Raw genomic sequence first — 27,222 nt, forward strand, 5'->3', positions numbered from 1 at the left:
GTCCTCCGAGGCGCGAGAACGAACCTAAAGGCCGCGAGAACACAACGCTCCAAACCCCACCCCCACCCCGGGAGCTGCGGCGCGTCACGGGGTCGCGAGTCCCTTGCGCGCCTCCTAGCGCGCCATGCGGGTCACCTGACGTGGCGCCGCTCGTCACGTCAAGCGGTCTAGCCAAGCTGTTGTGCCTCTTGGCTTTCTCGTTCGGCTCCGCAGATTCGCCACAGAGCAACCCTCCTTTCCCTGCCCTGACGGGAGACGATAAAAATTCCCTGGGTGTTGCGGGAGGGAGCCTGGCCAGGAATAAGCCAGGGGAGGGAGTGAAAAAGCGGGGGAGCTGGGGACTCCGTGTGGAATGTGCTGAGGCGGAAGGGCGGGCGGCTTCCCCCGAGTCGCTGCTGCCCACTCAGGAGCGCGCTGTTGGCTGAGAACAAAGGGGGCCCAGGCCGGTGCTGGAGCGGGTGAGTGTCTGAGGCGATGGGCGCTGCGTGAGTGGGCCCGGCACCGGCCCCGCGAAAAAGAGACCGTGGGAGAGTGGGGGGAGGGCAGTGGGAGAGCGATGCCCCCCCCGCGTCCACGCCCATGGGCGGAGGAGTAGCCAGCCCCCGCCCCCCACGCACCTCGCAGGGAGAGGGAGAGACACACGATGCCCCCCCCCCGCCTCCCCTACATGCGCTTCGCGGGGGGGAGGGGGGAGAGAGTGGTGCCCACGGACACCCCATGGGCAGGGGGTAGCCAGCTCACTCCGTGCAGGGAGAGCAGAGAGACAGCGGTGCCCAAGGGAGGGGGATAGCCAGCCCCCTTCTGGTGCTTTGAAGTGGGGAGGGCAGTAGCTCGTCCCCTCCATGCATCCTTGCAGGGAGAGGAGAGAGACAGTCATGCCCAGAGCAGGGGGAGTAGCCAGCCCCCTCCTTGCACCTTGCAGGGGAGGAGGGCCATAGCTAGCCCAATGGTTTTCACAGCTGGATCAGGGACTGGCCTAGGTAAACTGCTGTGGGGCCCACAATGCTTTGTTTATCTAAGGGTGTGTCTAGACTATAGGGTTCTGTCGACGAAAGTAGACTTTTGTCCACAAAATTATACCTGCGTCTACACTGCCGCTGAGTTCTGTCAACATAGCGCCGACAGGACTCAGCAGTTTTCTCAACAGCTGTAAACTTCATTCTACGAGGAATAACACCTTTTGTCGACAGAGTTCTGTCAACAGAAGGCATTATTGCATCTACATTGTCCTGTGTGTCTACACTGTCATGTTGACAAAGCGGCTGGCTTTGTCGACAGAACTGGATGTAGTCTAGACACTCTTTGTCGACAGAAGCTTTGTCGACAGTATCTGTTGACAAAAGCCTGTAGTCTGGACGTACCCTAAGTGTCCATAACTACAGAGCCTCACAGCTCCTCTTGGCTGAAAATGGCAAACTGCAGCCAGTGGGAGCTGCTTACACATAAATAAACAAAGCATGGGGGGAGAGGAGCCTGCCTCTGGGTTATGACCCAATTTTGAAAATCACTGAGCTAACCACCCCCCATGCACCTTGCAGGAGAAGAGAGGTAGCTAGTCCCCCTCTTCATGCACCTCACAAGGAGAAGGGAATGGTTCCCTTTCCCCCTCCTTCCACCTTGAAGGGAGAATAGGCTGTCAGCAATAACGAAGGAAGCAATTATTTCTTGCCCCGTTCCCAAAAATGGTAGCGAAGAAGGCAGGTACTATCCTCCCTTAAGCAAGTACACCTGCTGTAGTGACTGGTACCATGTCTGCATTTGTCATGCCGGAGATCAATCTTTTGGTATTCAATTTAGTGGGTCTAGTTAAGACCTTCAAAATGAAACTCAGGGCGGCTCTGGTTGGTGCCAGTACTCCTAGCAGTCGTGACAAGTAAAGGAAGTAGACTGGACTCCCTCTGTGAACACTGTACCAAGGTCCACTTAGGGTAAGCCAACTCCAGCAACGTATTTTACGTACCTGGAGTTGCATACCTTAACTCAACCTTCCAGGTATAATGTTTTCAAAGGTACCCTTACTGATTGGAGTAAAACTCTCAAGGTGTAAAACCCTGTGTTCAGAAGTGACATGGCTGTGTTTTTATCACCTACGTGCTTAGTATGTGCCTCATCTTAAAAAAAAAGTTGTAAAATTAGTATGTTACATATTATGTTTGTATATTTTGTATATTCCTTCCCATTCACCCCAAAATTGGATGAATAATGAGATCTTTCTGTTGTTCTCAAGCCAGGCCTCCATTTAAAATTGACCTACTGAAGCATTCTTTTCATTTAACCTTGTTGGAATCTCAACTGAGAGCATAACTTCTTTCGTAAGAGTTATCCAGTGTCGCCTACATTCCAGACCATCCATAGACCTTGGGCATGGAAATGTACGTGCCTAAGTACTTTATTATGTGTGGAAATAATCACGGGTTCAGCATTGAAACCTGTGCCTATAGTAGTGTTAATATTTGATGCCATAGACATTATTTATGTCAGATGATGAGCATTTACAGGATTGGGACCAATTTTGCTCTCTCAAATCCAATAAACTGTGGAAAAACATTGGAAATGCTTATCTTGTGTCTACATGAAGTAGTAGTACAGATTATAGGGCTATGATTTCTAAAGCATACAAATGTTAGCTGGTGTGTGCTACAAGTTCCCTTGTGTGCTTTAACATGGTGTTGTTTTAAACAGTACTGTGCTACATTAAAGCACATTAGCGAACTTTATACAGATTATTTATATTACAGGCTATACAATGAGCCCCTCAAAAACCTCATTGGACATATACATATAGCAAAATTGCTAAAAAATAAACCCCATAAAATGAAATTAATAAATTCTGAAAAACAGAAGCTCTAATTATGTTCTTTGTTTTAACAGTTCATGAAAACAGAAAGTGTTGTATTTAACAGTCTGACACTGTGTTCTCTTTTTTGTTTTTCAGAATTTGAGATATAATGTCAGCTGGCTGAAAATTTATCTGCCAAAATGTCAAGTAAGTTTGTATTTTTTTTAAATGTAAGACGTCTGTTCGGTGGCACTTACTTTCATGAATAACATTGCTGTTACATGGGAAAGGGCTACTACACCACGAAAATTATAAGAGGAATATTATCAGGTACAGTAATTATAAGTGAACTACCAATCAGTTAGTACTAAATATTACAGCAGTTCATAGCCAACATTGTGCACTGAGGATTTCTTTTAAGTGTCCAAAAGGTGAAAGGAACATGCAAGCATCCTACCTGCCAAGCTGCATAATTGTACTTTAGCCACTTTATCACTCTTAAGGCTAGAATAGTCTGAGCCATTTGGATACATCCTCCACAGCGGAAGAAGATTCATCCCATCATATCTACCTCTCTGGCATGTGTAGATCGCCAGTGGAGTTATGCTTTGGGATGCATACACCAATATTCCCCACAATTTTCCCTACCAACAGGCAGGACCTTCCACACCACGGGACAAGATCTGCTCCTTCTTTAGTAAATATAAATCATGTAAATTTGTAAGCAATTTGAACTAAATTCACCACTAAGTTACTCTTGTGCATCTTCTAGATGAAGTAGGAAAATATGTGCTCATTCTCTGTGCTTTTATTTAATGCCAACTATTGTATATATTACTGAAAGTCATGAATGAAATCACTTGAGGAGGGGGTAAATTGGGTAACAATGTAAAATTTAGCTTACAATTGCTTCATTGTAAAGCACACTGTTACATGTCAGAGTCTATATTTCAAATCCATTTTCTTGCCTTTGAAGAAAATTTAGTGTGCTTTAATTTCCATCGTGACTAGCAGTTTTTCCAAATTCTCTTCGTACATTTCCTCCCACCCCAACCCATGTAAAATAAAGTTAGTAATCTGACACTAAGGATGTCTTTTTTTAAAATGCATTCTTTTTTCTTCTATCTTTATTTTGTTATTTTGTCAGTGTAATTTATAAACACTTTGGGATAAGATTCAGTCTTGTTATATGGTTCTTAGCAAATTATTGTTGGGTGCCTAGAATGCTTTGGGATATTGTATGCATAATTTATCTCAGAGTTGTCAGGAAGTTATTCATTTGATTTTGTCTGTTAAACAGAAAGGCCATCCTATGCCCCACCTCCCACCCCTGCTCCCACAACCGTAAGTATAATGAATTTTCTCATTAGTACAAATCTGGTCATCTGGCTTTTAAGACAATAATTTGGTAGTCAGCCTACCAATATTAAAATATTGTGAACATAAGATTATGTGCACTGAATTTGTCAAATGATATGTAGTGTTTAAATTAAATTAACCTCAACATTTGTAAAAGGGTTGGAGAAGCTGGAATAAGACTCATTCAGTTCTTAAGGCTAAATCCTTCAAATACTTAAAATTTGTGCTTAACTTCACACTAAAGCCCATAAGGCTAGCAGTCATGAGTAAAGGTAAATATGGGGGTGAACTTTTGTAGCCTTTGGGCCTGCTATCCATGTATCCGTTGTAAATATTCCAGTTGGATATAACAGTAAACTAAGGGCTGAGTAGCATACTGAAATCTCAACTGTCTTGCCTCTATGAGCTTAATGTTGAATCAAGTTTTCAACATAATTTTTTGTACTTTTTACAGTAGATTTAAATTTGTATTTACCATTTTTCAGTGGTATTCACATAGTTATGTCAGATTATGCAAGCTTTCATTTATATTGAGTCATAGTAATGTACCTCTTGTGCTGACTACTTAAATTTATTGAAATCCATGATGGTGATGTTAAAAAAATGAAAAGTAGACTTAGAGCAAGTCCAGTGGTAGATTTTTTTTTTAAATAATAAAGTAAATACTTGTGTTTGCAAAGGAGCCAATCTGTTGAGGATTTACCTGCAAAATTTTATTACATAATATCCAGTTAGTGCTCTTAGGATATACGTTTTTTCCAGTCCAAAATAGGAACTATGTAATCTCCTTTTTTTTTAATTAAACCAAAGTCCATATTTAAAGAGGTTGGGGAGCAGGATATGGATGTTTGACATCAAAGAAATTTATAAACTTTCCCATATACATTTTGGGGAGAAAAAAACTTTTTGCATGTGTATGCCAGTTTTGGTAATAGCTTGAGTCCAAAGTTATATTAAGATATTTGCAGAGCAAAAAATGTGTTACTTGATTTTAAATATATTACTATTTGGATTAATGTGATAGGTGCTGGTCTGCAATCACATCTGGAACACCATTGATTTCAATAGGGCACTCCACGAATGCAGTATTTGTTAAAGGGAGTTTTATTCATGTTCAGTTTTGATGTGCTACTTTCTTTAGTCAAATAAGCAAGTATTTTTAAAACTGTATATGTTTGTGATCTCAGAGGTGCAATCAGCAATGCATGGTGCCTATCTTATGTACATCATCTATATGTACTAGGGACCTAATAGTGTACAGCCTGTCTCCGACTTACGAACCGGTTACGGACCAAGCAATTGGTCGTAACTCGGTTTGTTCGTAAGTCGGACCCCATTGAGTTACACGTGACCGCGCTGTTCGTAAGCGCGGATCGCGTTCGCAACTCGGGGTCCGCCATTTACGACATTTTGGTCGTAACTGCGTAAGTCGACCATTCGCAACTCGGGGACCGGCTGTAGTTGATTAACCAATAAGCAAATCTTATCAGGTAATGCTATAGTCTACTTGCATATCTTCCCCCCCATCCCCCTTGTCAGTAATTTTTTTTAGCAGGTTGGTCAGCAGCCCAGCTCAGTCCCAGCTTGTGCTGGGTCCGGGACCTACCCCTGCTGTGGCTCTGCATTTAAAGAGTGTTAGGAGCCAGGCGGGCAGATAGCCTGGCTCATTTCAAGCCAGAAATGAGCCAGGAAGCTCAGACAACCCCCCACCCTGAAAAGGGGCTGCTGCCACCCCGCACTGCTACCTCTGTATCAGAGGCAGCAGCGTGGGGCAACAGGCAGTCAGTCTGCAGGCAGTTAAACTAGCTCCCCTCGCAGACCAGCTCCTGCCTGGAACTCCACAGAGGCAGAAGTGCAGAGTGGCAGGGGGCTCCTCGGAAGTGGGGCCGGAGCGCACTGGCTGCTGGCCCCACCCCCAGGGACTATAGAATAGTCAAGTAACTGAGAAGCATTCATGAGGTTAATCAGCTATTCAATTAACTGATATTTATCATCTTTATTATGTACTACTCATTGTACTTCATGTGCAGTACTTAAGAATCTAATTACACTATAATGTAGATAAAACAGAAATGCAGATGTGGATCCGTTGCCCGTTTCCTCTGCTGTCAACATTTATTGTGCTTAATACAGAAAATAGCAGTAATTAGCCTGACTTGAGACAGTCTGCATTAAACATTTCTGCTTTTCTTCTTGTAATATTAGATTTGTCTGTTTTGCACCATAAAGACTTAGTGTCTGTACATAACATTGTCCAGTTATTTTGGCGAAGAGATCTAATATGCTTGAAATCATATACTGCTGATCTTATAGTAAAGTGGCTGCTTATTGAAAAGTGAGTTTACGTACAGTAGTTAAAACATGACCAATTTGAGTCAATGGCAACTGTTGTGTTTGTGTCTGAGAGGCTTAAGAGTAAAACACATTAATGTTTAAAAATTTGCTGGTAAGACTAACTTTACTACTGTTTTCTGTATCCAAGTGAAGTGACTGCGATGTGTCAATGTATTCTTGCACTAAAGTGTTTATAAAGTGAATGCACCCTTCACATATAAAGGATCTTCATTTTATTATATATCCTTTATGTCTTTGTTTTTAGGAGCACTGAACTGCATTTTAACTGTGTTTATAATGGTATTTTTTAATACATCCCACTGACAAAGTGTACTTTGAGACCCATTAAATCGTTATTCCAGTATGGGTTGCTAACTAAAGCCACAACTCTGCTGAGGAATGTGGCTAGACCAGTAGTTCTCAAACTTCTTTGCACCTTGACCCCTCTCTGACCATAAAAATTACTACACAACCCCTGAAAGAACCCTGATTGCACCTGACCCCATTGACCAGGTAAAGGATAAAGCTGAGGTCCAAGGGTTTCAGCTTCAGGTGAGGGGCCTGTAATATAAGTCCCAACACACAGTGCTGAACCCTCAGGCTTTGGCCTCTGAGGGTGGGGCTTGAGCTTTAGCTCTGGGCCCCAGCAAGTCCGAGCCCATCTGGCAAACCCATTGAAAGGGAGTTGGGACCCACTTTTGGGGTCCTGACCCACAATTTGAGAGTCATTGGGTTAGACTGGGCAAAAAAAATAAAACCCATGAGCCAAAAACGGCCCACCAATCCACCAGATCCCATGAGAGCCTCTGCCAGGCTTCCTGCCTGTCCCACCCCCATATGGTGCTTAGAGCAGCTCTCTGAATGCTGTAAGCCTGCGGAAACGGGGAAAAAGGCTTTGTGTGCTGTCCTGCCCCCTGGCACAATCTTGCAGCTCCCATTGGCCTGTTTGCAGGACAGGCAGTGCATTAAGTGCCCCTCCCTACTCCAACCTCACAGTGTTCAAACCTACATGACCCCTGTAGCTAGTGCAAGGGCATGGAAGTGAGGGAACCCTGGCTGAGGAACCACTAAATTCTTGGAGTGGGTCCCCCCCCCCCCCCCCCCCCCCCGGCCATCAAAAATTATTGCCCACCTCTAGGTTAGACACTACATGAATGAGATTTAAAACCATCAAGGAACAGAGTAGGTAAGATACAAAGCTCAAAGATTTGTTAGAAAGAATTATAGTGGAGTAGTACCACTAGTGAAGATGAGGATGAGACTGGCTCACTGTTCAACAGCTGTGTGTGTGGGGGGGGGGGGGTTCTAACAAAGAAACTAAGCAAAAACTAGGGAATGTGGAAAAGAGGCAAGACAGAAATGAATGGAAGAAAGGCAGCAAATGAGACAGTAATGGTAGTTGGTTTAAAAAGCAGAATGATTCCCAAAAATCCAAATTCAATGACCTACATTATTAAACATTTACACAAACTTAACCCACTGAATTTAATTTCTAGAATAGATTCTAGAATGTTAATTTAATTATTATTTTAGAAGCAATTTAAATGTTGTTTTTGACATAACTACAAAAAAGTGTATTTAAAATGTACATTCCTTTGCAGCAGTTCTCCAGTTCTTTAATTCTTCAGACTACTTCATAAGGGAAAGATAACTCTATGGATCACCTTCTCTTCTAGCCTACCCTCACCTCCCCACCCTCCAGTGTATAGTTCCTAAAACATTTAATTTTGCTGACCATCAGAAAAAGCTTCATACTCCACTATTGGTCCACCGATTGCACTTTGAGAAGCACTGTCTTACTATCAATATCAATGGTTTTTTGTTTTGTTTTGGGAGGGGTTTTTTTTGTTTCTTAACAATAGCTTGTCTTCCATTGGTGCACATAGTAAACGATGCTATTGGTGATTTCTACATCATCGGTATGCACTGTTCTGTTTTGACTGTTAAATTCTTTTGTTTATTTGGATACTAGATTCTCCCTGAATTGTTTGGCCATTTATGAAAAGTTTGCAAACTATAATATCCATAGCAGGATGTATGGCATATTCATGTTAGAATTTGCACGTCTAATAATAAAACATCAGATGACAATTGTGAATTTATAGTAACACATTCAACTAAAAAAGCCTGTCTCCTAAACAAGTTTCTAATGGAATACTTCACATGGTTAGAGGAAACCAACTGCTACACCTCATTTGCTTGTTTAAATTCTGGTTGTTTTTGCATGCCATATTGCAGATCATTTTCATTTCTGTGTTTTCCTCGTTTGAGCTCATTTCTCATTCGTGTTTTTGTCTCATTTGTTTCCATTAGCAAATGCCCAGCACACCAGGGTTTGTGGGATACAATCCATACAGCCATCTGGCCTACAACAACTACAGGCTGGGAGGGAACCCGGGCACCAACAGCCGGGTCACGGTAGGAGAATCAACTATTACATCATCCGGCAAACAACAGGAATTGACCAGAAATGGCTTTAGAGTTAGGTTCTTCTGAATCTTGGCTGCTGCCAATTTTATAAAGATAGACTATTAACTCTGACTTTTTTCCCCATCTTCTCCCCTCTCCTACCTCTCCCTTTCATTGTGAAGCCTTGTACTGGAAAATAAGCTTCTGTTTAATAGATCGAGAGATCTATTATTCCCATCTGAAATGTGGATTTTTTTTTTTAATTCCATGATTTGAAGCCTCAATGATCACTACACATTTATGGAAGGAATCTTAAGTATGGGTGTGGACTATATTTTCCTCTTGGAGGGAGGAAATTATAAATTGTATTGAGGCTATAGGCACCAAATTTTTAAAAAAAAAGGCAAGTTCCAGACTGGAAATTGTAACTGGTAATTACGTCTCACTATTGTGCCATGTAGGACCAATCTTTATTTTCCATTCCAGTCTTACGCTATATGGTTAGTATCAAATCTCTAGATTCAGCAGTGACTTCTCCAACCAAATGAGTAGTATTGATAAAATATGAGGGGCCCTGTTTTCTGCTGGATGAAATCTGGATGCTTTTTGTAGGCCCTTCAAGGAATACTTGAAATAAAGTGGGAGGAAATGTTCTGATATGGGATAATTCTGAGCTTGAGTAAAGATACAAAACACAATCTGCATACAGGCAAGAAAGAAAATAAAACTTTAGATGCACACTTTTCTCCTAATATTTAATGTAAAATCTGTAGTCATACAGTATTTTCTAAAATTAATATAAACATGCTCATTTATTTGTATGCATTTTTCCCAAAGATGTGTAAAATTTTATTCATACAATTTCTAGTCACTTCAGATTGTAAACATAAAAACAGTCATACTGGGTCAGACCAATGGTCCATCCAGCCCAGTATCCTGTCTGCTGACAGTGGCCAATACCAGATGCCCCAGAAGGGAGGGAACACAACAGGTAATCCTCACGTGATCTCTCCCGTCACCCACCTCCCGAAAAACAGAAGCTAGGGGCACCGTTTCTACCCAAGCAAATAAGAATTTGTCAGTTAATTTGTAGGTGATGCCGTTTAATACAGTCTACCTTTTTAAACTCCATAACTTCAGCTCATTTAATAAGGTGCTTAAAGAAAAGATCCCTTGCCCTGTAGTAAAGGTATGAGCTGGCGTTTGATCAGAGTGTCTGAACTTACTTTTATGTCACTGAATACATGAGTAGATTAGATGTCAGAATTTTCATTGTTTCTGTACGTCATAAGCATATGCAGCTTTCTCTACCATGCATATATCAATATGTATGGTATCTTTAAATTCCTGTTAATTTAAAAGCATTAAACAGTTTCAGTTAATGTTTTTCAAATCCATTTCTGTGTGTATATATGTATACATTTGGTAATGCATACACCTCATTTACATTACAATTCTATGCAAGAATATATGCATTGTTTCATAGAATTTCATAAATGTAGTAAAACTTTAAAATATCCAGATTAAAGTATTGAAAGCAAGAACACTCAACATTACCCTTCTTGGCCCTTTGAATCTACTGCTGTTATAAACTTATTTGATGTCAGTATATTATTCCATGTGGAACAAACTTTGTCTTATAATAAATGCGCTATTTTTAACTGAGGTGGTGTATAAATGGAAGAGAGCAGAAAAATGAATGGATGCTACAGCTTTCAATCAATAACAATTACTGTTTAGTGTCTTTTTTTTTTTTTAAGTACAGGCAACGTGCTTGGCATTGTACAAACCTAAAGGAAGACAAGGTCTCTCAAGGAGCTCACAATCTAATTTGGACAAGAACAGTGCAATTTGGACTCAAATGATGCAAAGGTTGAGGGATCAGTCTCATAGAGATTTTTTTTATTATTTGGATCGACTCCAAGTTACCATTGAAAGGTTTTTTGGAAGAAGCATATTTCCAAGATGGACTGAATGAAAGAATGTCTGGATAATTTCCTACTCTTTCACACTTTCTCCTTTTCCTTTTTCTCCCCGTAGTAATTTTAGTTTGTCAGAGCAGGTACCATAACAGTCATTCACATCAAAACAAACTGTTGGGACCAGTGAGCAGAAGCAAATTTTTAGACTCTCTTTTTTAGTTTTCAGAAAACTGTTTGTGTTTGGATTTTTATTGAGTAACTTTTTTCAAACTAATACTTGGACAAATAAATTTGGGTGGTGTGGGTGAAATTTGGCCAACTATTCTGAGGACTAGTTATAGTACCTGTATATGTACTTAATATATGAGAGTATTTATATTCTCAGACTACTATGTATTGAAGTTGCCTAGTTTTCATGTTAAGAAACGGATTCATCTGTTTTGTTTTTGTTTTTTATAGGCTTCCTCTGGTATTACAATTCCTAAACCTCCAAAGCCACCGGATAAGCCTCTGATGCCCTACATGAGATACAGCAGGAAGGTGAGTAAACAGTGTTTTGGATTTTGAGTTACTAAATAGCAATAAAGGTTAAGTTTATGCCAACAATTGATTAGTTATTTTAGTTCCAACTTCTAAACATTGTTGAAAGGTTCTTACAACCCGCCAAGCTTACTTATTCATATAAGAAATCTTAAAACACAGTTGTTTTCCCCATCAGAATAATGGCAACTATGGTCTACCCATATGACACCTTTTGTTTTTCCCTAGAAAGAGATTACCCCCCCCCCCCCCAAAAAAAAGGGGTCAGCACCCTCTAATTCCCTGTCTTATATCTCCAAGGTTAGAAGAGGCAAAATTAAGATTTTCTTTGAATGGTTATTTACTGCCATGGCCTCTGCTGTCAAACATCCACCTTCTCCACATAGAACATATTGTCAGAGCTTCCTCTATATAGAGAACGCTTGTTGTAGCATAGTACAGTACTGTAGCTAGACTTGAAGAGTAGCAAGGGGAGGAATGTGTGTCTTTAGCTAACTAACCGGTGGTAGTGCTGCTGCACTCTTCTATGAAGTGTTAGAAAGGCAATGGGAAATTGAGTATTGTGGATAGTTGGAATCTGATTCAACATGACGAGGGAGTGTGATCCATTTTCAAGGAGTGGGTGGGTCAGAAGGAAATATACATGCTTTCCTGCTTCTGGTAAAGTCTCTTTACCAGCAGTCTGAATTAAGCCAACAACCCTCACTCCTCCTATCAAAGTCAAATGGTATTCCTAAGCGCACATGGCAAGTAATAACACTGGCAGCTTTCTTTTTTTATCTAAAAGTTAAATACTTTTGGGGGGGGGGGGGTTGTTGGAATTTAAATTGATCAATATGACGACTAAAAATTTGTTGAATACAGAAAGGTCCAAGTTCTGATCTTAAAAGTTCAGTGCATTGTCATGGATCTGAACATAAATGGTGCTAGACATGTTTGCATGATATGTTAATTTTTTTCCCCAGAGACACTGTGAGGTGCATTTTTAGAATAGAATTCTTAGGTTTAAGGGCCAGATTTGCAACTGAAACTGTTGTCAATCAATCAGGTTGCTGCTGGTTTCAGTAGTTGACTGTAGTACTGTCTCCATGCCCCAAAAAGTAATCACTGACGGTAGCTAGACTTTTTCTTAATATAGTTTTGTTTTACAGTGATCTTTTCTAAAAGAATATCATGATGAATATTAAGGATGTTAGCTATTGTGTATTTTAGTAATTGTGTAGCCACAATAGTTTTTAGCAGGTACATGGTTACTAAAATACTCCCCAGGGTTCGGGGCCAGCAGCTATGTGGTCCTGGCTCCCTGCCCCACTCCTGGGGTGCCCCCTGCCACTTCACATTGCTGACTCTGTATCAGAGGCAGCAGAGTGGGGCAGCAGCAGCCCCTGACTGTGGGGGGCCTGAGCTACTTGTGGACAGAGGCTGAGCTGGCATTCCACAGAGCAGCATTTGTCTGCAGCGAGCCCTGATCCACCATGGACAGAGACTGCTCTGTGGCAACAGTCCCTGTCTGCGGGACCCGAGCTCCCTGCAGATAGAGACTGCACTGGCATCCCGCCTTCCCCTCTCCCCGCACTGCACTGTTGCCTCTGACACAGAGAAAGCAGTGTGGGGGGAGAATGGCTACACAGAGACAGTGCTCATGGGGAACCTGCTTTTAAGCCAGCTCCCCCAAGCACCAGCTCCCTCCTTCCCCCTGCGATGCTGCCTCTGTAGAAGCAGGTAGGGGAGGTGGCTCTGTAGGAACTGGCACCCACCGGGAGCCAGCTTTAAGCTGGATCCCCATGGGCATTGGTTCCCACCTCCACCCAGATACAGAGGCAGCAAGGGAGGGGGGAGTTGTGTGTAGCCGTTTGAATAAACTGAAGCTTATCAGTTAATAGTTGAAACAGCTATACACTAACATCCCTAATGAATATCCGTAGTTAAGCTCCAACTGTTTCTGTTAAGGTCTGGGACCAAGTGAAGGCATCCAACCCTGACTTGAAATTATGGGAAATTGGCAAGATCATTGGAGGGATGTGGCGAGATCTCACTGATGAGGAGAAGCAAGAGTACTTGAATGAATATGAAGCAGAAAAGGTAAAGGGATTAAATATTTTGTTATTAATGCTGATGCTCCCATTTTATGTCCTAGGCACCACTGGCATAGAAGAGTTAAGCTTGTTCCCCAGTGCAGTTAGGTATTTAATCGTGCCCGACTGTAAGCACATGAATAGTCCTGTTGAAGTTAATGGAGTAGTCTGATGCTCTCAGTTTAGCATATGCTTGAGTGTCTTACTAAATTAGGGCCTTGTGACATTTCACGGTACATATAAATAGAAAATAACTTTATCTACTCCTTCCCAGGATTGTTCCCCACATTATGTCCTGCTTTAGCCCTGCCAGGCCCCCAGCACAGAGGCGAGCAGAAGTAGCCACAGCAGCTCCTGCATAGGAAACAGAGCTGCTGCATCAGAGCCACCGGGCTGGAGCAACCCTTGTCTACAGTGGGGACTTCTCTAACTCAATCCCAGCGGGCGGGGGGAGCACTCTAGCCCTGCTGGAGCAGTGTCCCTCCTCCACCCACTCCCTTTAAAGGGTTAAATGCAGTTGATAGCAGTATGTTTAACCAGTTAAACAGGGTTTTACATCCCTAATGGACCTTCATATATAGACCCAACTTAAAATGAATTTTTTATATTTTAATAGGAATTTTAACTGAGTGGACTTGATTTTTTCCACAACAAAATCCTTGAAAAGCTGATGCTCTGTAGCTTCAGCTGGCCAGTTATGAATAACGTGTATGAATTATTTTCTGTGGTCTAGCCTTGCAAAATTTGACTGGGCCAAACTGTGTTTTGGTTTGGTTTTGGCTTTTTTTGGTGGGCAAGTATTCATTAGCTTTTCATTACAGATCATCATCGCAAAGGACACTAATATATCTTGTGTCTGTGCTGACAGTTTTAAAGAGTTTTTCAACACTGCTGAAGTAATAGGTGTTCAGAGACCTGTAAGACAGTTATGAGCTATTTGTTGGACATCTCTTTTTCATTTATTGTGTTGTGTTAAAATTGCATGAATCTGAGGTGACAGGTAACTTGGTCAAATAGGTGCTTGCTGTTTTCATCCAAAATATTACCTTAATAGTTTTAACCAACAGAAAAATTCTTTTTAAATTAGGGTTCTGTCATTTGAAACAAATTCCTTAGAGTTAAGTTCCTACTTCTTGCTAAATAAGTCCTTTTTATTGACTGTAAATTTGAAGGCACCTTCCAGTACATACTGCAGTATCATACAGTACAACTGAACTTTAATGCAGAGCATCTCAAAACAAGTGAAAGGCCATTCTCAAAATAGCAGTTATTAATGTTTTTCAATCAGACTGGATGGGGGTACCTATTAGGGTTCAAAAGGGGGGTCAGACTTTTCATTAATGACTTGAAAGCATTTGCAGATGCTACCGGGATGGAAAGGGTTGCAAGTCCTTTGGAGGACAGGAAAAGAATTCAAAACAAATTGGAGAACTGAATTCAACCTTGATAAGTGCAGAATACCACACATAGGAAAGAAAAATCAAACACACAACTACAAAAGAAGAATAAATATTACGTGGGGATTGTAATGGATCACAAATTGCATATGAGCTAATACTGTGATGCTATTGCAAAAAAAGTCAGGTATCGTTTTGGGGTTTATTAAGAGGAGTGTTGTGTGTAAAACACAGGAGGTGATTGTCCCACTCCCTTCAGCGCTGGTGAGACTTCAGCCTCAGTACTAGGTCCCATTTTAGGCCCCACTCTTTGGGAAAGATATGACCAAATTGAAGAGAGTCCAGAGAATAACAACAAAAACAATAAGTTAAGAAAACCTGACCTTATGAGAGTGTGTAAAGGGCTGGACATGTTTAGTCTTGAAAACAGAAAATTGTAAAGCAGAGAGGCTCATACATTTTCAAATCTATGAATGGCAGTTAGAAAGAGGACTCTGATCAATTGTACTTCCATATCCACTGAATGTAGGACAAGAATCTGCAGCAAGAGAGACTGGAGTTAGATATCAAGAAAAAGCTCTCTAACTGTCAGGGTAGTTAAGCTCTTGAATAGGTTTCCAAGGAAAGTTGTGAAATCCCCATTGTTGGAGAGTTTTAAGAACAAGTTGGACAAACACCTGTCCGGGCTAGCCTAGACTTACTTGGTCCTGTCTCTGTAAAGGGACTAGACTTGATGGCTTCCCTTCTAGCCCTACATTTCTGTGGTTCTATTAAAATGCTTTACACAATCCAAATAAAACAGGTTTTAAAAGTGAGATTTTAAAAAGTGGTTGAAATGGGAAGTAAATCCATGTAGGCAGGTACAGTGATAAAATTCTGCTACCTGAAATAGATTAGTTGCATCGCCCCTAGCCATGTGTAGGGAGGGACTAAAGAACAAAATAAGAGAATGAAAAGTGGGATTTGCAGTACATGATAATAAAATTGACAAAAATAAATGATTCTGTCCTGGAGGAAGGGATAAGCACACTCTGATATAAGCAGTATTGGAGTGAGGGAGAACAGGAAGTGAGGGAGAACAGGAAATCAAGGTTAACTCTCCGGATTTCTAGATTTGTAAAGAAGATGGTGTATTAGAATAAAAAACATGGGCGGACCCTGCAATAGTTGTAGTCAAAACAAAGAATTGATTGCAAGATTTAATCTTTAATCATAGCCGTGAGGATAGTATAAGATTTCCCAGAATTATTTTCTTCTTGAATCATATGTGTAGGTGCCCCACCAACACTGAAATTAGTGCATACCAAGTAAAAAGCAATATGAAATAGGTTTGTTAATTCTATCCCCCACAGAAAGTTTTTTTTCCCTTAGGAATCTGGCTGAGGGGTCTTGTCCACATGCCTCCAGTCTAACTGATAACCATTCTTGCAGTTGGGAATGAATTTTCCTTCAGGCTGGATTGTCAGAGACCCAAGGGGTGTTTTGCCTTCCTCAGAAGCATGGGTCGCCTGCTGGTTTGAATTATATTAAACAGGAGGATTCTCTCTAACCTGAAGTCTTTAAATCAGGATCTGAGGACTTAGGTCTATTGTAGGAGAGCATGACGGAGATTCCGTGGCCTGTGATGTGCAGGAGATGAACTAGATGATCACAGTGGTTCCTTCTGACCTGAGTTTCTGAGTCTGTATCTAAAAGAGAAATGTGGTAAAAAGGGAGTCAAAACATTCATAACAGATTGTCTTTTTGGACCATTTGGCTGATGTCAACAAGCAAAACAGCATTGTCAGAGTACGTAAGATTAGTTTTTATTGCAATCAAAACTATATCCGTCAAATTTCAGATAGAGTACAATGAATCCATGAAGGCCTACCATAACTCGCCTGCTTACCTAGCCTACATCAATGCAAAGAGTCGGGCTGAGGCTGCGTTGGAGGAAGAAAGCCGACAAAGACAATCACGCATGGAGAAGGGTGAACCTTATATGAGCATCCAGCCAGCAGAAGACCCAGATGGTAAGCAAAAAGGAGATTTACATTTTCAGTGAGGTATATTTTCACCTTGGGACATAAAATCTAGAGTAAGTTTCAGGCAGTTGTTTTATTTATTCTCTCAGTTGTGAAAGCAGTTAATTGACTGATTTATTCCTGGATTAATTAATAATGGGAAACACTGCACTAGGGATGTAAAAGGTTAATTGATAAGTCTCACCCTTAACGATTCCGATTAATCAGTAGGTGCTGGAGCAGCTCGCTGTCCGGACTGGGCAGGAGGCTGCTCTATCCCCACAAGGCCCACCGCAGACACAGGCTGCTCTGACCAGCCAGAGCAGCCCCTTTCTAAGGTGGGCCTGGCTCCTCTGCCACAGGTTAAACATGAGTGCCTCATGAGCTTGCTCCCATCCTTGTGATATGTTGCTGTAGTAAAAGCTGCATTTTTTTTCCCATGCACCTCTTCTATGAAATTTAGTATGGAAGCCTCCCTGCCTCATAGAGGCAACGAAGCCACCTCCTCAGGAGCTGGGTGGGCAAGGCCTGGTGGCCTCGCTCCCAGGAACGTTTCACTGCGGGCTCTGCAGTATAAAGCTAAGTATAAAACTTCATACTGTAGAGCCCACAGCACATGTAACTGCTAAAATTTTTAGTGGTCACATGGTTTAGCTTTTTCAATGACTTTACATCCCTATACTGCACAAACACGGAACGTATAACTCTAGTACTAACTTTAAAAATCATCTTACTCCAAACTATGTGGTAAGATGACACCGCTGTTCTTCAATTTAAGACTGACCACCAGCAGCCAACGCACTCAACGTTCTTGTAAAGCTCTAGTTGGTAGGGTGGCAACCCTGTTAGAAATACTTTCAAATGTCTGTTTCAAACTAAACCAGTTGACAGCTATATGTGGTTTAGACTACAATTGTACTAAAACGTCCATTCTAAATTGCACAGCAGAGGTGAAGGGGGGAAAAATGTAGCTTTCACTACAGCAACATACCACAAGAGTTGGGAGCGAACTCATGAAGCACTCACACAGCCATTCCTGCCCAATGCTGAGCATTGTAACCTGGTGCAATGGGTTGCAGTGCCATTCAGATGTTATCCCCTTTGCCCCTCTGTAGATGGAAATGGAGGAGCTGATGGGTCAAGTGTCATTGCCTTGCAACCTAGCATACAGAGTCTCAGAACCAGGTGGCAACAACACTTGGTTTGAAGCCTAATCATATGTACTTTTACAGACATTTCTAAGATTTCATTATCTTTAGTCAAATTCACATTTTCTGTGATCTCTGACAAAATGTACAGGCCTGTTCAGGTAGTCCCTTGTACTTCATAAGGCTCCCTCATTCCTATTTGAATTAAATGTTTTACTTTACTTGATTGTTGCCTTTCGACTTATTCTTTAGAGCGATTGAACACACTTATGCCATTTGTTCAGCTGCTTCTGTCAATCAAAAGATAACTTGTCAGCACAAAGGGCAACTTAATGAGAAAACTGTCAAAACATTTTCTTTACCTAAAAGGAAATACCTCTCTGGCATCCATATCACACCCACTGAGAAGTCACGCAAAGATATTGTCCATTTCATTTTTAAAATTATGCTAAAATATGATAAAATAATTATCTGTTGAAACCTGAAGGTGAAAAATGAAGCTAGGCAATTACACCCTTATTTTTCCCCTTCCACCAAGAACAACCATGAAATAATTCCTATGGTAAGTAGCACTTCCCACTGCGTGCAGTACAAGCTGAGTAAAACAGGAATGTTCGTGGAATATTCTAACAATTGTCATTTCATAAGCTACTTTACAACTTGATTATATCTGTGTCAAATTCAACTTGCATGTAATCATGGGCATCGCCCACTAAAGTGAATTGTACTTGTTTTTTGGGAGTGAATTTGGTTCATGATTTGACAGCATAGAAAGGAACTTGCAATCTCATGCTAAAATTGCAAATAGCTTATTATAATTTTCTAATGGTAGAAGGCTCTTGAGTTTAGGAGATGAAGAGATGACAAGATCTAGTGTCAAGAAACTGAAGCTAGACAAATTCAAAGTAGAAATTAAACTTTTTAAATTAAAGCAGCAAACGTAGTAACATTATTTTAATTTGTATGTGGTGGATTCTGTCAGTTGAAGTCTGTAAATCAGGATCGAATGGCTTTCTAAAAGATGTGTTCTGAGGCAAAAATCTGAAGTTAGGGGCCTCTTTCAGCAATCATTTGGTAAAATGTTAAGGTTAATGATTATAAAGGTCCACATTGGCTTGAAAATCTATGAAATAACTAAGTTATTGTGCCAAGTTTTCTGCAGTCTTTTTATTTTCAAATTAATCTAATGCTGTATACATCCCAAATGTGAAACTGTTGTGTTTTGGTTTTGGGGTTTGTTTTTTTTTCCAGGAAAGCAATATTCAGGCTGACTAGCTTTAGTGAAAATTAGTCTTTTCAGAAATACTTTCTGGCATAATACATTTAATTTGGGGGGGTTCCCCTCCAGTTTTGTGACAAGTGAAACAACAGTCTTAATATGTACAGCCAGTCCACGACTTACAAACAAGTTACATACCAAACACTAGATCGTAACTCGATCTATTCGTAAGTTGGATTACATTCACTTACGTACGGCCTCACTGTTTGTAGGTGCGGATTTTGTTCGTAATTCAAGTTCCAGCTTTATAGGTGGTTGGTTGTAAATACGGACGGTCGTAAATCGATGCGTTTGTAACGCAGGGACTGGCTTCTACCTCATAACTGGGAAAGTTGTGCAAAATAAAAAACACAACTTAGAATAACAAAATATTTTTGTAATCATTTAAAGGAGATGGGGAAAGACTTTTCAGTGATGACAATGAGGATAGAAAATGAAAACATATCAACCTTAAAAGCTCAGAGACCTCTTTGTTGTTGCAGCGATGTGGCAAACTGGCGTGGCAGCTAGCTCAACTAGTCCTTGTGGAATCTGTTGCGGCACATTAACAGTTCCTTAATGCGCTTTCACCTAGTCCATTTTGAAACTGGTGAGATCAAAATGCATTAATGAACAGATAATGCACGTCACCTGTATCCAAACAACAGGCCCCTTGGTGGGAGGGCAAAGGAAGAGGTTCCAGCTGCTGCTGCTATGGCAACAGCAGGAACCCCAGGCTCCTTTGAATTGCCACCAAAACACTGTTCTGCACGGCTCTGAGGGTTGGAAGCGATAGGGGCGTGCACTGAGATCTGGGTGGCATTAAGGGCTGACTGCTGTAGGACCCGTCCCTTGCAGGGCACGGAGCTTGGGGGATTCCCCCACGCACACCTTGTCCCGAAGCCTGCGATGGCTGTAGACCCTGCTGCCAAACAGCAGACTGTAGCAGTTTAGTGTAGGGTAGATTAACATGTCACTTTGCCCTAAACTAAACAGTCCAGTAGACCAGTCCTAAAATAAGAGAAAGACAGCTTAATAATTGGAGATCTTTCTTTTCTGGTGTGATTTTAAAATGTTGCTCTGCTTTTGAAAGTGAATAGCTAGTACATTCAATAATCTTGGTTAATATAACTGTTTCACTATTAGTTACACGTAATCCTCAGAATAACATCTGCCTAAACTCCCGTTTTGTCACAGAGCTAGAGCTTCATTTTAATTAAGGAAAACATTTCTTTGTCACATACCTTTTGGGATGGTTCGTCATAGACTTGAGACCAAGCCTTTCTCTGGTATTTTCTCCTCCTAGCACTTGACATTTGTTAACTATAACTTTCTTTTAATGCATGATTCACTTTTTTTTTTTCCTAGTAAAGTATTTTTACTAATTCATTGTTTGGCTTCTGGGAACAAACTTAGAGTAGGTTTTGTTTGTGTGGCTTTTTTGCATTAGGACCTCAGATGCTGAGCATTTGCCATTTCTATTTACTTTACTTTGCATTGCAGTTGCTCAGCACCTATAAATACTAGGCCCGTTTGGTTTGAGCTATGAAGTTTACTTTTGTTGAACTTTGTTTTGTGTTCTAATGAAGAATGTATTGTATTGAGCACCATATATTGTTAAGTTTCATTATCAGACTTTGTATAATCAATGTAGTGTTTATCTCTCTTGTTCGTGACACAGGAAAAGTAGTGGGTTGTCATGGGCACTAATAATTTCTGTTCAAAGAGAATAGCTCAATTTGTTGCCATGTATGGGGTCTGACTGAAATCATAGCTCCCATATTCTGCTGTCTCACAGCACATAGAATACAGCACATCAGAACTGAGTTTGATTCTTTTATTTGATACTCTGTAATTCTAATTTCTTTGTACATAAATGTATTTGTGGCATCATGGCAACAGTTCTGTTCCTGATTGAATTGAAGACTTCAATGGATGCATTTTAATGAGACTTGCCACTTGACTTGTCTAATTTGTCAAATTTTTGTTTCAGATTATGATGATGGATTTTCGATGAAGCACACGGCTACAGCTCGTTTCCAGAGGAACCACCGTCTGATCAGTGAGATACTGAGTGAAAGTGTGGTACCAGATGTCCGTTCTGTTGTCACTACAGCTAGAATGCAAGTTCTCAAACGCCAAGTTCAGTCCTTAATGGTTCATCAGGTAAAGATTAATTACTTAAAAGTTATTAAATATAATGGTTCTGGGCTGCACTCCAAGTTTAAAGTCATTTAGATCATCTACATGAATGTACTTGTTGACATCTCAGTACTCTTCATGCCCCAGATAACTAATCTCTCCCTGGCTTTTTGGGAGGAGCAAGGGATAAGTGCAAACTTCTTTGATTCCCATGCATCATATAAAATTGTGACATTGTATTTACTAAAAGATAAAATGGAGTTATTAAAAGATGTTGATTAACCTCATAATTGTAACCTCTTAAATATTATAGTACATCATGTCAGTCATCTGCAATTATATAACCCTTAAAAAAATGTAGAGAAGAAGCTTTTGATTTAAAGATATTGGTGCAGTTGTGACTTTCAGTAGCATGTTACCTATAGCTATGTGTTTGTTAGTGGCCCTTTATCAATGTGGTAAATCTCCTGCTTTTTTAACATTTGTAACTGTATGTTAAAGGCATAAGTAAATATCTAATAGTCACATTTAAGACAAATTTTAGTTAATTTCAACTGTATAGATTCCTCTGTGTGTACCAATTGAAAAGGCAAAGCTGACATATAAAATGCATATGTATGTACATATACATAAATTATGGCAAATTAGGCAGACACGAGAAAGAGGGAAGACTTCTTTTTCAACTATAAAAGAAAGGAGAAAATGTGTTGCATCCTATTTCCTTCTCTTATGTTAGTTTCCATTTAGTGCATATAATGCATGAGACACTCTAAATATGTAGAAAGATACTGATTGCATGTCTGAAGATTGCAAGCTCTTCAGGTCAAGCACCTATCATCTTATGTGTTTGTAAAGGGCTTAGAATGCCTTAGGACTCAATATAATTCAATTTCTTTATGAATTCTTATTGCTATCATGTGGGATGGGAGACCTCTCTCATTTGCACATTTCAACCATTGAGCATCAAATCAGGAAAATCAGATTCCACCATAAGGGTGAGATGGATATTAAAAATGTATTTACACTGTGTGCATCAAACCATTGTATCCAATATTTGGTATATTTGATTATTAAGTTTCATAATTTGGTTACTTTTACTTTTAGCGAAAACTAGAAGCTGAGCTCCTTCAAATAGAAGAGCGTCATCAGGAAAAGAAGAGGAAGTTTTTGGAAAGCACAGAATCCTTTAACAACGAACTGAAAAGGGTAGAACTTTGAAATATTCTCTCCTCTAGAACATTACTTGTTGCACATTATTCAAAATGAGTACTCTGCCTAGCTAACGTGTAGCACTTTTAAATGTAGAGGGTTCATGTTCCAGAATATTTTTTGTGATGCTCTAGATCTAGAAAATAGAGCAAGTGTTGGCCAGAGGGCTTCCTAGTATCTTGGTGATTCCAGGCTTCTGTGATAGGGCTGTTGTCAGCTAACATAATTAAAAGCAGCTTTCATACTGTTATAAATGAAGTCAAGGAGACCAACGCTTTGTTCGCAAGATCAAAAAGATAGGAAAGATGGTTTAAAGCCACCCTTGTGTTCACGCTTCTCAAATATACTTTGTATTCCTTAAATATAGGCCTACAATGTTCTTCTGATTTTGCTCCATAATCTTATCACAAATCTCTGAGAGAATTGGTCTTCTATAGCTGCTGGAGCCCTTCGTTTTGTATTCTTAAACTTAACAAACCAAGGTGCTGACATTGGTCAGTAAAATATGCAACTCCAGCTACACGAATAGCGTAGCTGAAGTCAAGGCATCTTCGTTTGAATTTCCATGGTATCCCCGCTGCAGGAGGTTGACGGGAGAATCTCCCATTGACATGCCTTACTCCTTGCGACCTGGTGAGTACCAGAGTCAGTGGGTGGCCAGATCAATTAGACCCACTAAAAAGACCCCAAAGATATCCATCTCCACTGCGTTGATCTCTTGGTAAGTGGATACAAGGCCATTGTGTCCCATGCAGAATTACTGGACTCAAAATGAGGTTTTTCTGTTTGTTTTTTTATTTCAAAATGCATCCTTAATGCGCAAGAACTGCTTTGCCTGGCACCCAAATGCTAACCTGTGAGAGAAAAGTACTGGATTAATAAAAGGGTTTTTCTCTTCTGGTTTGCTAGTTATGCAGTTTGAAGGTGGAGGTGGACATGGAAAAAATAGCAGCTGAAATTGCTCAGGCTGAGGAACAGGCCCGTAAGAGGCAAGAGGAAAGGGAAAAAGAAGCAGCTGAGCAAACTGAACTCAGTCAGACTAATGCAGCCGCTGAGGAAGAGCAAGCAGTCAACAAGACGGAGGAGAAGAAGGAAGAGGAGAGCATTCCCATGGAGACAGGTAACTGCATGTGAAAGCTGGCTTCAGAACTCTGTTACATCAATAAAACAAACAAGAAAGGCCATCACTAAGGTTTAAGGTTTTTTTTTTTTTTTTTTTTTTTTTAAACCTTTAAACAACTTGAATTTTGAAACGGAAAAAAGTGTAGTAACAAAAACAGCATATTGATTGTAACAAAACAGGTAGTTTTCACTGCACCAGAAGAAGCCCTCCAATGTTCCCTCTAATCTTTTCCATCCATGTGCAGAATAAAAATAATTTGCACTGAGACACATGTGACTGTGCACCACCCGTAGAAACAAAAAGCCTAGAAGTGGACCCTCTGCTAATCAGCTAAGCAGCATTTGAATCTCTCTGGAGTGGCCACACAAGCACACACCTTAGAGGGAACACTGTAGACCTCCCTCTGCTTTTAACAAACATAGGAAAGCTACACTTTTCTGACTGTACTTTTTAACCCTTACTTGCTTCCCCTCCCTGAAATTTGCTTGCCAAACCTACAGTGCAAAAGAATTAGATATTGTAACCATGACTGATGCATCATTTTCAAGCACAGCTTGTTGTCATAACAGGTAGGGAGAGGTGACTGTGGTAGAGAAGTTGGAGTTTTATTGCTTGTTTTATTTATTATATGTGGCTAGCATTCTTCTTAGAGTTAGAGGCTATAGGGTACTTCAAAGAAGTAGTGTGGAAGGTACCTTGTATATGAGTGGTGGGCAACATGCTGTCCATTAGGGTTGTGTGTGTGACCCACAAGACATTTTGTTTATTGTTGCCCATGCACAGGGCTGCCAGATTCTGCTAGTTTCTGTCCATGTTGTTTTTTTCCTACCAGTATTACTAAAATGATACACATGTAAAGCAAGGGCACGTGAAGTGAGGTGTATTCCAATTGCACATGACACTGACTGAGAGCCTTACATTCCCTCTGCATCCAGTCAGAGCGCTGCTGTGGCTCAGTCTGCAAACTCTGCAAATTCTAAGTACACAAGCACAGTGAGCAAAATTACCCTCTCCCAGGAAGCCATCTTGGCTACAACAGTCTTGCAGCCCACTGCAATGAAGGTGGGTCTCTCATGCAGCCCATTCACTAGCCTAGGTTGCCTATGTGTATTCATGCATGTTTTGAGAGTATTCCAGAGCAGGAACTACTAAAAATGTTTAAATATGAATTATTAGTATCAAAGATCTCTAGAGCCCTGCAAATCCGTGGATATCTACATCTGCAGATATGGATTCAGATATCCACTGCTCATTTTTGTGGATATGACTGCAGATACAAATTTTGTATTGGCTGTGGGCTCTAAAGATATCCCATATATTTCTTTCCTCCCCCCTCCTCCCCCCGTAGACCTTTAGCTCCTAAAATGTATTTGCATAGCCAACTATACAGGTGTAAATGACACAGAAATGTCGTCTTCCAGAGGAGGCTCACCAAGAAGAAACTGCAGAGAACCAGCAGAACGGTGAGGAAGGAACATCGACGCCAGAAGATAAGGAGAGTGGCCAGGATGGGGTTGATAGTACTGCAGAGGAAGGAACTAGTGACAGTAACACTGGTTCAGAGAGCAACAGCGCAACAGTGGAGGAGCCTCCAGTAGACGCCACCCCTGAGGATAATGAGAAGAAAGAATAAATGCTAGTTTATTCCATGGCTCTTAACAAAGTACTGGTTTCTGTTTGAAATGTGCTGTGTGTTTTTTTTGTTTGTTTGTTTGTTTTTTGTTTTTTTAAACTCACTCTTCCTTGTCCGTATCATTTGTCACCAAAGGATACTGGGCATTAACTACTGATTATCATAATGTATCCATACCAACATGGCCAACCCAAAGGGGTCTTTAGGGAGTGAGGAATGTCTTAATAGTAACCTACAAAGGAAAACACAGTATTTGTGTCTTTAACTTTATATATATATGAAAAGAGTATCCTGGATGGCCTGATCTCCCCCCTCACACACACAAACACACACAGAGTTAGTGATTTTTACGTAAGAAATATCAAGTATCTACTCTGTCTGTTCTAATGAGGAACTCCTTTGACAGGGGTGGCATCCCCTCCCTTTCTGCTGAAGTCTGGGTAAAGCACAGCTTGAGTTTGACCTTTTGTGAGGCTTACCAATCCACTCCTATTCTCTGCCTTAGCCTCAGGTGTTTTCCTCCAAAGCCATCATCTTGTTTACCATAAGGGAATACTAAATATGTACCCAAGGAGTTGATATCCAACCCTGAATGCTAATGAAGTAGCATTGAATTGGGGACAGCATTTTGTTTGTATTCACATCTCTAGAATAAACACTGTTTGGGGTTAGAATTTTTAGATGCTCTAATGCAAATTGCATTGGTGCCAACCAGGAAACTCCACTGGTTCCAGGCCCATCATAGTGAGATCAAACACCTAATTGCATAAGCCCCACTATAGTTTAGTTTATTTTGTTTCTGTCTCTCTCTTTTTTTCTCTCTCTCAAGAGAACTGACATTCCTCTGGCTGAAATAATGGATTTGTCTTTCAGGTAGTTGTCATGTTGCTATCTGTATGCCAGGAAAAGAGCATGAAGCATTAGAAGGATTTAAAAGTACAGCAAAGTAAAAGTCGCTTTGCTTTGCTTTTGTAGCTGCCTCCCTGTTTGCCAGGTGTAATATCTCCAGTAAGTATCAAGTCCTTCAGTCTTTGCTCACTGAAAACTTGCCTTTAAATCTATGAAGAGCTTTCCTCAATGAGACTACCAGACTTGATCCTATTTCTTCTGTGTGGTCTCTGTTCCCTTTCATACAGTAACAGCAGCTGTTTCACAAGAGAGAAAAGGCAAGTTCTTGTATGCTCTGAAGAGTCATATGCACATTTCCAAATAATCAGAAGCTTGATCTGTTTCAAATGCTATTATTGTGGTTACGGTATGCCTCAGGGCTGTTTTATGTAATGTGGGATTCGTATCCGCATCAGTCACTGTTAATCTGTGCTCTTTGATCTTTGTTCAATACAAAGGACTATCCAAAGGTGTGGCAAAATATAAAGCAAGGGAATACTTAAGTATGTCATATTTCTTGCCCTCCGATGATGACTGTTGTGAATGCAGAATAAACAGTAACAAATAGCCGCCTTCCTTGACATGAGCTTTCAAGCACTCTAGCAATTTCAAAATATGAAAACTCTGTTGTTTCCCTACTCCAAACAACCACCCCTTTCAAATAAAATAAGGCAGACACCAGACATTTCATGACTTTTTCCAGCCACAAGAGACCACATGATGCATTTGCTTCGTGTAAGCTCTAGAAGGTTTTTACTGAATAGTAGTATTTCTGATAGTATGTTCTTTTAAAAAAAATGTTTTGGTCTTTTTTTAAATGTTCTAAACATAATAAAGTAGAACATGGGTTTTTGTTTTTGTTTTTGTTTTTTTAATTATGTCCATCTGTGTTATCTGTCTTAAGATTTTGTGTTTCATACAAAGAGCTCCCCCAGGCATGTCTCCTTTTTAAATCAGAGGATCACTAAAATTGCAAGTCCACGCTACACAAGCATCATTTCTG

General features: G+C 40.6%; 1 protein-coding gene across 3 annotated transcripts; it reads left to right on the forward strand.

Annotated features, from left to right (window-relative positions):
• The first annotated feature begins 252 nt into the window (after positions 1–252).
• Positions 253–27,071, forward strand: SMARCE1 (SWI/SNF related BAF chromatin remodeling complex subunit E1). Of its 3 annotated transcripts, XM_075911508.1 has the most exons (12): positions 253–458; positions 2,232–2,372; positions 2,936–2,986; positions 4,080–4,123; positions 8,786–8,953; positions 11,263–11,343; positions 13,294–13,425; positions 16,656–16,827; positions 21,218–21,390; positions 22,471–22,572; positions 23,485–23,695; positions 25,120–27,071. In XM_075911508.1, exons 3-12 carry the CDS (start codon positions 2,980–2,982, stop codon positions 25,329–25,331), a joined length of 1,302 nt encoding a protein of 433 aa, XP_075767623.1. In that variant the 5' UTR covers positions 253–458; positions 2,232–2,372; positions 2,936–2,979; the 3' UTR covers positions 25,332–27,071. The 3 variants fall into 3 exon arrangements, with proteins under 3 accessions (XP_075767623.1, XP_075767622.1, XP_075767624.1); XM_075911507.1 differs by lacking the exon at positions 2,232–2,372; XM_075911509.1 differs by lacking the exon at positions 2,232–2,372 and having other exon boundaries at positions 8,786–8,890.
• Positions 27,072–27,222: the final 151 nt, after the last annotated feature.

The sequence above is a fragment of the Pelodiscus sinensis genome, chromosome 29 (genome assembly GCF_049634645.1).
Source record: "Pelodiscus sinensis isolate JC-2024 chromosome 29, ASM4963464v1, whole genome shotgun sequence".
In the NCBI taxonomy this organism is placed as follows: domain Eukaryota; kingdom Metazoa; phylum Chordata; order Testudines; family Trionychidae; genus Pelodiscus; species Pelodiscus sinensis.

Coding starts and splice junctions, on each gene's coding strand:
- SMARCE1 (XM_075911508.1), top strand. Junction 8,954..11,262: donor TGACCAGAAATGGCTTTAGA/GTTAGGTTCTTC, acceptor TGTTTTTTATAG/GCTTCCTCTGGTATTACAAT. Junction 22,573..23,484: donor TTAACAACGAACTGAAAAGG/GTAGAACTTTGA, acceptor CTGGTTTGCTAG/TTATGCAGTTTGAAGGTGGA.